At 31.1% G+C, this 11,359-nt stretch overlaps 2 protein-coding genes across 2 annotated transcripts; both read right to left on the bottom strand.

Annotated features, from left to right (window-relative positions):
- Nucleotides 1-1,554: 1,554 nt before the first annotated feature.
- LOC115964529 (transcription elongation factor TFIIS-like) lies at nt 1,555-2,298 on the bottom strand. The gene has a single exon (XM_031083824.1). It carries the CDS (start codon nt 2,296-2,298, stop codon nt 1,555-1,557), a length of 744 nt encoding a protein of 247 aa, XP_030939684.1.
- A 7,996-nt stretch (nt 2,299-10,294) lies between these two features.
- LOC115964528 (transcription elongation factor TFIIS-like) lies at nt 10,295-11,038 on the bottom strand. Its single transcript, XM_031083823.1, has one exon. It carries the CDS (start codon nt 11,036-11,038, stop codon nt 10,295-10,297), a length of 744 nt encoding a protein of 247 aa, XP_030939683.1.
- Between the last annotated feature and the right edge of the window lie 321 nt (nt 11,039-11,359).

The following is an 11,359-nucleotide window of genomic DNA, read 5'->3' as shown; positions in this document are numbered from 1 at the left end:
TAGTGGTCAAGGTAACACTGTTCACCTATCTTCTCCACATTAATGCGGCCAGAAAAGTAGCTGCCCTGCATTTAATGTGGCAGCTGTAGTCTCTCCCTTGACATCCTATACTCTCTTCCCTCTCCTTGGCTTGTGGGGCTCATCTCTGCTACTAATACTCGTTGGAGCGATTCTTTATTGTTGGTAGGATGCAGGTCTGAGCCGTACTTGGCACCCACACTCTCTCCTCGGACCTCCTTTTAAATAAATTTGAGCCCATAAGAATTGGGTCGGGAGCCCTTTTTGGCACCCACACTCTCTCCTCGGATTGGGTTGAACTCTATAGGGGGCCCAAGGCCCATCATTTGGTCTGGGGACTTTACCCCTACAAGACCAAACAATACTAAGTGAACAAATTATTCAATAAAAAGCATATTAGAAAAAAAAAAAAAAAGATTAAAATCTCTAATCATTCAAATTTACAACTTGTTCACTCATTTAGTAAAATTAATCTATAATTTCATTTTTCCTTAAAAAATAGTACAAGAGAAATATTGTAATCATGTATTCTCTTTGGTGGTAACGATAGTTATTTTCTCTTTGGTTTTGCAATTGCAACAATTTTGTTCTCCTTAGCAACTCAGCTTGTGGTAGTAGCAGATACTTTATATATAAATATATATATATATATCCATTTTTTCCTTCTCTATTATCATTTCAGACCCTCTCTCACTTTATTACTCTTATCTCAGTATTCACAATTCTCACTTTATCTATTATCAACATATTTTTTCGTAAAAAGAAATTGTAATACTTCATATATTTGCTTCTTCTTTTTTTGTGATATTAATATTTTTTAGTTATCACTTTATAAGATTTTATATAGTTTGAATTTCTTAACTATCACCCTAAAAAAAAATTCATAGAGCTCCCTCTTCAAAAAAAAAATTCATAGAGCCACCACGATTATTCCCATAGTTAATACTAATGACTAATTAATGACTACTTTAAACCCCAGTGTTAATAAATTTGTCTCCATAATATCCAATAGGTTCTTCTAACCCAATCCGGTATATAGTAGCTACTCTTTTTTTTTTTGGAAATATATATAGTAGCTACTAAAAAATCAAAAATCGATGTATATATTATATAAATCAATCGCTCACTTATTTAGATCTCCATGACTTGAAGAACTGTTACTTAAAAAAAAATGAAATAATTTTAAATAAATATGCTTTCAGAGTTTTCAGAAAATAAAAATTACTCTGACAGGAAACATTAACTTCTAAAGCACAAACAAATGTGCTAATTTAAATTTAATGAATTGTATACTGCTATGAAATACCTAAGAGAAACTAATCAACTAGAAGAAGAAAAAAAAAACATACAGTTTAATTAGAACACCATATCAGAAAAGAACATAGAAAAAGAAAACTTGGTATACGAGAAAGAACGTCTTAACATATATAACAAAAAAGGTAGGTACATCTCATGAAGAATATGGACAAATAATAGAACTAATTCCTACAGCAGTAGTGTTCCTCAGAATCAATTAATTCCAGAGGCCTAAGAAAGTTAGACCTTCCAGCGTTTGTTGCATTTGACACAAGTTACATATGTTGTCATGGGTTCATCGGCACTCCGGGTCTGCATTTGATAATAAGTACACTTGCGCTCGCGACACCGGCTACATTGGAACATGTCAGTGGTGGCCTTTTCTTCCTCATCAGCATCATGCATACATCTTTTCAAGCTTTTCAATTGTATCTGAATGTTCTCACTCTGCCTCTTGTGACTGGCCATCTCCTCTGCACTCATGGTTACAAGAGTCTCCGGCTTGATCTCTCCAAGAAGGACCCTCCTCCTTAAATCTGGGTTCTTTGGGTCTTTGAGATTGAGCAAGATTGATTGATAATTTGCTTTCTTGATGGGATTAGACCACCCAATCTTTTCAAACAACACAGACTCTACTGTAGCAGCCACTGGAACTGGGTCTATTGATGGTGATATGCTCTCATCAGTTTCAGAAGAAACTCTGGAAAAGGCCTCTGTCAGCAGTTTCCTAACCCTCTCACGATAACCAGAGTTTTTGTTGATGGGCTTGGAATCTTGATGATTGTTGTTCAAAGCGTTAGGATTAGGAATACGAAACTTGATTATCAGCCTCTTTCTGTTTGGAACCCCAGAATCTTTTCCAAAGACACCAACTTCACTGTCGTTCATGATGGGTGCTTTGGAATCTTGATGACCAAGAAAAGCCATACCGACATTTGTTTCTGGCTTGGGAAGTCGAAACTTGAAAACCTGTGTTTCTGTCATTGTTCTTTCTTCCTCTCCCAAAAACACAACGAAAGATTTCTTATTACCCTTTGCTCTCCAAATTGAAGTTTTTTAAGCAACTTTCTATAATTTCAGAGGAAAACAAACCAAAACTCAACAAGGATTATTATGATAAGGAAGACTGTGTATTTAATTATGATAGCGTTCTTGTTTCCGTCACCAACAAGTAATTGGAGTTCGAATCGGAATCGGATTAGGAAATTCGAATTGGGCGGTGATGTGAAGAATTTGGGTTATAGCCGTTGGGACTGCTATCTGGTATTTGGTATTTGGTTTGGGCTAGAGTTCAATTTTTATTTTATTTTTCTTTTCTTTTGTTTATTTACTTTTTACTGGAAAACTTTAGGATAAGGATCTTAAACTTAAATATGAGAGTAAAAAATTAAAATGGTAAAATAGTTTATTTGCGTAAATAGATGCCTTTTCCTTATGCTACTCAAATGGTGTATTTGCTTCTTTATTTTGTATGCATAAAATTGTTGTACAATGATTTTACTATGTACCTCACAATTCGCCCTGTTTGTTTCAGTAATGACGTTTTCTAGAAAACAAGTCATTTTCTAAGAAGTATTTTCTATAAAACTATCTCATTTTCCAATGCTTGGTAGCAACTTTAAATGAGTTGAAAATAACCTCCTAACTTCCCTTATTTAGCTTGCTATGAGATATAGTTGTTTTCCAAAAAAATTTAATGGAAAACAATCTCTAAAAATAAGTCTTACTTTTTATGTTGACCAAAGATAATTTTCTTTTGACTCATATTTTTTTATACTACCAAACACTGGAAAACATGAAAAACTATCTTTACACAAGGTTTTCCATTGAAACACCACTGCTCATTCACCCCTTTATTTTTTTTAAGTTTATATATATATATATATATATATGCAAAAACCATAAAAAAAAATATATATAATTAGATTTTAAATTAAAATTCAATTAGAGTCTAATTTTACGCCATATATCCCCTCTAATTTAAAATTTAAAATTTTTGTGCTAAATTATTTAATTCATTGTAACAATTAGAATTCAATTAGAGTTTAATTTTACATCACATGTTTCAATTAATATAAGTTTTTAAATTTTTGTACCAAATGAGTTTAATTTAATATATATATATATATATAACCAATGCTAGAAAATTTTATTAGATTCAAAATTGAATTTTGTTTTGTTAGCTTTCCATACAAATTAAATTTTTTAGATTTTTGCTGTTATTTTTTATACTATTTATATTCAGATATTTTTGTATGCCAGGATCTTAAACATAACAAATTGCAATTGACCTGAAAAATCTCATACACATATCCCCATTCAATTTGGGAGATATTATTGGACCAATTTATTCTTTTATTTTGTGTTGTATATAGTAGAATTTCATAGATAGTGATTTGTAAATTGATATTGTATATGTAATATCTAATAGTGATTTTCAAAATTATATACATAATAACAATGTAATGGAAAACTTAGCATAACCAATATCATGAAAATTGTAAGAAAAAACTATTTTAGTACCTCCAAATGTTCTGGTCAAACTAATATCTTATATGTTTTATAACCTAAGCTAACATTAATAGCACCACTAAAATTTATCATTTTCGTGCGTAAGCACGAGTTACATACTAGTTTTATATAGAGTGCACGGTGATAGTTATATACTGTGAACACTCTTATTTTGTGTTTTCAACATAATAAACACAATTTTAGTTAGATTGTGTACAGATGTGTGTTTCATGTTTTTAGTAGAATTTCACAATTACAAAACACGATTTTAGCTGAAGTATGTAAGTGTACAACTCGGTTTATGTGTTGGTTGGTTTTTAAATTTTATTTTTATTTTTAATCTAAATAAATAAAAGGAGGCCACAAGGATCAGCCCATCTAACTCTACGAACAAAGCCAATAATTAGGGAATGGGTTGATGTAGATCAGCCCAAACATGATTGTCAAAATCGCAATCTAGATCGTATGATTGTACAATTTTATGATCCCACCTCACCAAAACGTTTAGAATCGCACTGGGATTGTAAAAATGATAGGATCATACGTAGGATTGTGTAGGATCGTATAGTATCGTAGGATCATAAGGGATCCTACCGATCCTACCAAAAACAAAAATTTTGGTTTTTTTTTTATGGGATAAATTTTTTGTTTTGATGAAACTTTAAGGTTTTTATTTTTTCATGTTATGATGGTATGGCTTTTTATTTTATTTTTATAAAATTATATTAACATAAGCAAATGCTTTCTAGTTTCTAGTTCATTTATAATCAAAATGAATGAATGTTTCATCATTTTTAAATGAAGAATTTGATGTTGGCTTTGCTGCCTTTTAAGCTATAATGTTGTTAAATTTGTTTGATCAATATACTAATTTGTGTTCTAATATTACTAAAATATTTTTTTATATATAATTTTATCAGTTATGCTTGTATTTGTATATTGATTGATTGATTTTTTTAAGCATGCTCTTTAATTGTTGTTGAGTGGTATAACTTAAATAGTTGAGTGTGAAATTGTATCTTGATATCTTTTGCAACTCTAGTATACAAATATATAATGTCTACATAGATGATAGAATGGATGATGATGATTAGGAATTTAGGACGGTGGTTATAATAACCTTAGAATGAGAATAATTAAATGTCCATTTCACCTTAATATTCATTTGCTTTTGGATTTCATATTGTAGCTAGCTAGTTTCCATTTGCTAACTTATTTTGGATTTCAAATTTGGAACTTAGAACTTAGAAAATATTTTCCATATGTTTTGATAAATATTTTGGTATTTGGTTGCTAATTAAACATTTATTAAACTTTTTAGATACATCGAGTCAAAACTTAAATATATTTGTTTCGTTAGTATAGACTTAGCGATATATGACATGTAAATTACATCATATAATGGAAATTTTTTTTTTTATTTTTTTTTTTATGGATGAAATTATAATTAACGTGATTATTCAACATACAAAGTCATTATCAATGTGTTTTTTGCTTTAAATCTGAACGATCCCACCTACCTTCAACGATCCTACATAGGATCCCGATTTTGCCAACCCCAAAGGCTTTTGCGGAGAATCTCCACTCCCAAATCCTTCATGCATTTAGATTTTGCACCTGTAATTCAATTAGGGGTTATGTTGTTAAAGATATTTACACAGATCCTAGTATCTGTCTTGGTAAATACTTACCAACCAAAAAAAGAGGTGGCAATTTATGTTAAAGTCTCGTATTCATGTAGTGTGAATTCATGATTATTTGAATATACAGGTTGACGCGAATATGACATGTTTATTAATTATGTTAGGCCCTCTTGTCCCTAACACAACTATTTCTTAAATAGATTGACATGATATGACTCATATGACATATTTAATAAATAAGTCAAGTTAACACGTTACTTGAAACAAATAATCTATTAGCAATTCTCATATTTTATAGAATGTATAAATATACCACTAGATTTCAAATAAGGTCACCAAGCATAATAAAATTTATTGTGAAAAAAGTTGTACCAATGACATTCTTAATCAACGAGGGGAGCAATATATATACATATATACACACACAGATCAAAAGGGGAAAAAGTACAAACACAAAAGCTGAAGAAGTTAAAATTTACAAATATTTGATGTGAAATGATAGAAAATAAAGAATGCACTACAAAACTATGTTAAAAGCCAAAACTGCCATATTTGATGTTCAATACACATGAGCACTCTTAATTAATTACTTCCTAAAAGTGCATACGTGCCTAGTCTGAATATTTCTTTATTTCAATTTGTAGGAAAACCTCCAAAGCCATACAGAAGGATTTTCAATGATTTCATTTGAAAATAAAAATATATCACTATGGAGCTTTTAGAGTACTGTCTTCCAAAAGTATATACCCAAGAATTCTCCTATATCTTAATGTCTCCACTGTTGTTTAGTAACATGCACTACTAAGTTTTGCAAGTACAAATTTAGATTCCCTATTAAGGGTCGACTTAACACATTTTGTGGTTTAAGACAACAATTTAAAGTGAAGTCTTTTATGTAAAGTTATTAGTTTCTTCCAATATCTTAACGGTGGCATTTGTTGAACACTTCTTTGCAAAGACATCAATTATATATATATATATATATATATATATATACACACACACACATATATATAAGGTTGGGTTCAAGTTACACCTAGTGTAACTCTAAGTAATGTTACACCACTCAATATTTTTTAATTGGATGCGAATATTGACAAATCCACAGTTAGATTACATTATCTTCGTATATTCTTCATACTTGCAAAATTTCGAGGTGATCAAAGATTAATAGTCATGTCATTAATCAATTGTTTAAATTCAAGTTTTTGTAGTTTAAAATAATGCATAAAAGATGAGTTTATGGATAAAATGGTAAATAGCATCCGATTGATATGAAAATTGGCATGCATGTTAAGAACATATAGAACATGTAATTCAATAGTTGGATTTTCAAAATATTAATTCAATAACAAGTTATTGGGTGGTGTAACATTACTTAGAGTTATACCAGGTGTAACTTGAACCCAACCCATATATATATATATATATAAATAATAAGTTTAGCCTTGATTGAATTGGTTTATTTTTTACTAATACTACCATAATCATGCTAAAATCATGAAATATTAACTGACATGTTAAATGCATTTCATGCAAAATATAGTCATATTGATATGAAATATTCTCACATGCATCGAGTATTTTAAATATAAAATAAATTTTTTTTAACTCTTGATTAGATCTCAGCTTCTTTATGTACATGTGTTGGACCAAGTGAAAAATACTGAAATCCAATCAAGACTAAACACATAAGCGAGATATGGATTTAAGTGTGGGAATGGGTTTGTCCCTAACATTACTCATTCATTATTGGAAATAGAGAAGTTTTGTGGATTTAAAAAATGTTGAGTATAAAAATAAAATGGAAAATTGTAAAAAATAAAATAAAAATGATTCTAGACCTGAGATTGACTTTCAATCTCAACCCTTGAAAGTGTTGCACAGGATTTCAATCCAAAATTTTAAATTAATTTACTGATAGAAGGGCTTTTTAATTTTCACATGCTTATTTTGTTGAAACTAAAAACTTTTTACTGAAAGTATTGTAGATAAAAGTAGAAGTTAGTTGAAATAGTAAAGTGAAACCCATGAATAATATCAAAAAGTGCAATAGAACAATGAATAATACTAAAAATAAGATGAATAATAAAATAAACTGACTTTTTAATTTTTGCCAAACATACACTATAACTAAAGTAATGTACTTAAATTTTGCCCTATTTATATTTAGGCTTAAATCGCTTGAGCCTCGAGATGAATATGCTAATGGTTTCTATAAGTTAACCACATTAAACAGTAGGTCGTTTCTTCGAATGGGAATGGTCTGGCTCTGCAATGGATGAAGGAGCCGAAGCATCATAATTATATTCATATCTAGTGGGAGTATATTAGTAAAAGACTTATTTATTGCGGAAAAGACAAACACTTTCTGCTAAATTTTTTAACCTTGTTTTTGTATATCCTTCTCTACTTCCATCCCATCAGGATATGCTATCTTTGAAAACCAATCACAAATTGTAAAAGTTGTAGCATTTGAGAGCTTTTGCATTGATCATGATTGTTCTTTTTTCACTGAATGACCAATTTAGTTACTGAAAGCCATTTTAGTATAAAGGAAATGGGTTAATGAACTAAAAATTTATAGGAAATAGGTTAATGGACTAAAAAATTATACCTTAGCTTAAACAGGTAAACGTAATTTTCTTTTTTTAGCGAAGTAATTGTGTGTGAGTATTTTTTTTTTTTTTGGTTTTTTGTTTTTATATATTTATTTTAGAAATGGTAAGTTCTAGTGGAGTAATTTTTTTTTAATAATTCAATAATTACAATGAGAAAAAAAAATTTTAAATCATGAATATCTTCGTTAGAAACATCAAAAGATATTAGTTACACTACAAGGTAGAAACATCAAAAGATACTAGTTACACTATAACTGTAACGACCCAAGGAAAAGCGCACTATATCTCAAAAGGATTAGTCACAATTGAGGCTCCTTGCAATTGTTATTAAAGTCCAGTTCAACCCAGTAAATACCCGATGTGGGAACTAGCCACATCTGCGCTATACCTCAAAATGACTAGTCACATTTGAGGCTCCTTGCAGTTGTTATTAAAGTTCAGTTCAACTCGATAAATACCCGATGTGAGACTCATCACACACCCACACACATCACACAATCAATCAAATTGGGACATCACAATAACGTTTTTGACAATGAAGTAATTGTTAACTTTACTAAACCTATAGAATCGTTTGAGATCCTAAATTTTCTTTAAGTGAGTCTTTGTGCTGTTAAACCATACCCTCTATAGGCAGCAGGCTTATTTGTTACATCAAATAGATCCACTTCTATCAATAGGAAATTACATATTTGTCACTGTTACAATAGGGCCCTATTATTCCTTGGTATAATGCAAAGTGTCTCAAAAAGTTTTTATTTTAATTGTTATATCAAGTTTAAGACAGGTTTTTGAACCCTAATCCTTATAATAAAAAAGAGTAGAATATCACTAAAATACAAAAAGCCTGACAACATCATCAAGTTAGAGCTTCAGCATAGGGTGGGTTTTTTGAGTAATTGATTATTCTAGTCTATATTAATGGTCTGTCCAAACTATAAATCCTATTATGTATTTTAATTTTTCTGACTATATTAGGAGTTTGTGTTAGCTTCCTTAAGTATGACGTCCAACTGTTTCTTTCTACTTAATTTTATAGTAAGAGCTTCAGTATAATTAAGGCACACGTAATTAATTAGGGATATGCAACCATTTAACTCACCAACCCGACAAAACTAACCCAAACTAGCTTAACCCAACCTGATACTTTAGATTGATTTGTGTGGATTAGTGGGTTTGGTTGGGTTGAAATATGATTTAGAGACTCAAGTTGGCTTGGCTGGCTTCAGGTTGATAATTTTTTTAAGCCAACTAACTCAACCCAACCCCTTGTATGTATCAATTTATTTCATTATCCTTACTTTTAATAAACTTCGCAATTAATCAAAAGATCCTTATTAATAATCCTAACCACTCACTTAACAGTTTCGACTAAGTGCTCAGTCATCAATTAATGGTAGGAAAATTCTTAACCAGACATGATTGGGTCTACTTGTTGAGTGACAGGCTGACCCTCAACTTGTGACATCTCGAGACTATCCCTAGATGAAAATCACTTAATGTTAACTGTTTTACTTGATAATTCTCAACTTATTCTAGTATCCAGATGAGAAAAGGTAAATCAATGAGCTTAAAAAGGCATTAAGTACATAAGTAACACTGAAACCTAATAAGTAATAACCACCCATGCATTTTTTTATCATTATTTTCCTTTTATTTTTTTACTAACAGATGTTCAATACTAAAATGAAAATCTTTAGGTAGGCTATTTGGCAGAGTTGTTAATACTTCTTGTTTCACTTTTGCGCCTCCCTTTGATATTGAAGTCAAATGGGTAGGCTTCCATTAATGTCACATTTTATTTAATAAATACAGACTTTGAGTTAATTTGAAGTACCATTATACTCTCATATATATGTTTGTTAGGTTCAGATACAAAATGTGATATTGACATATTAATATGATGAATCATGTTGCTGAACCCTATGAATACCAAAGAGAAACTAATTAACCAGAAAAAAATTTAAAAAAAAAATAATAATAATAATAATTAGAAATTTAGAACACTATCAGAAGAGAAAATAAAAAAGAATACTTTATATATGAGAAAGAAAATATTAAAATATAAAACTAAAAACGTAGGTACATAAGCATATCACCAATCATTGTGAACAAATAATGGAGCTAATTCCTATTCCTAAACTAATAATCTTTTTCCAACAATAGTGTTCCTAAGAATCAATTAATTCCAAAGGCCTAAGAAAGTTAGACCTTCCAGCGTTTGTTGCATTTGACACAAGTTACATATGTTGTCATGGGTTCATCGGCACTCCGGGTCTGCATTTGGTAATAGGTACACTTGCGCTCGCGACACCGGCTACATTGGAACATGTCAGTGGTGGCCTTTTCTTCCTCATCAGCATCATGCACACATCTTTTCAACCTTTTCAACTGTATCTGAATGTTCTCACTCTGCCTCTTGTGACTGGCCATCTCCTCGGCACTCATGGTTACAAGACTCTCAGGCTTGATCTCTCCAAGAAGCACCTTTCTCCTCAAATCTGGGTTTTTTGGGTCGTTTAGATTGAACAAGATTGATTGATAATTTGCTTTCTTGATGGGATTAGACCACCCAATCCTTTCAAACATCACAGACTCTACTGTAGCAGCCATTTGAACTGGGTCTATTGATGGTGATATCCTCTCATCAGTTTCATAAGAAACTTTGGAAAAGGCCTCTGTCAGTAGTTTCCTAACCCTCTCACGATAACCAGAGTTTTTGTTGATGGGCTTGGAATCTTGATGATTGTTCTTCAGAGCCTTAGGATTAGGAATACGAAACTTGATTATCAGCCTCTTTCTGTTTGGAACCCCAGAATCCTTTCCAAAGCCACCACTTTTATTCTCCTTGATGATCGATACCTTGGAATCTTGATGATCAAGAAAAGCCAAACCCACATCTGTTTTTGGCTTGGGAAGCCGAAACTTGAAGACCTGTGTCTCTATCATTGTCACAAGAAAGCGTGTAGTGAGATTATTGATAATGGTAACAAGAGTCTCCCGCTTGATCTCTTCCAAGAACACAACCTTTAATTCTCCAAATAAAAGCAGTTCGTTTTAGCAACTTTTATATAATTTCAGAAACTCTAACAAGGATTATAAAACAGTGACTATGTATTTAATTATTTATGCCTTGAAACTCAAGGAATTCGAGTTGGATTCGGATTCGGAATAGGATTAGCAAATTTGCAGACAGGGCGGTGATGTTATAGCCGTTGGGGAGCTATTGGGTATTGGGGCTATATGCTAAAACATGTTTGCTGTTTGGTT

The sequence above is a fragment of the Quercus lobata genome, chromosome 10 (genome assembly GCF_001633185.2).
Source record: "Quercus lobata isolate SW786 chromosome 10, ValleyOak3.0 Primary Assembly, whole genome shotgun sequence".
NCBI lineage: Eukaryota > Viridiplantae > Streptophyta > Magnoliopsida > Fagales > Fagaceae > Quercus > Quercus lobata.
The sequence above is the reverse complement of the archived record's forward strand: the minus strand, read 5'-3'. Positions and strand labels throughout refer to the sequence as shown.

Coding starts and splice junctions, on each gene's coding strand:
- LOC115964528 (XM_031083823.1), bottom strand. CDS start 11,038: ATGATAGAGACACAGGTCTTCAAGTTTCGGCTTCCCAAGCCAAAAACA.
- LOC115964529 (XM_031083824.1), bottom strand. CDS start 2,298: ATGACAGAAACACAGGTTTTCAAGTTTCGACTTCCCAAGCCAGAAACA.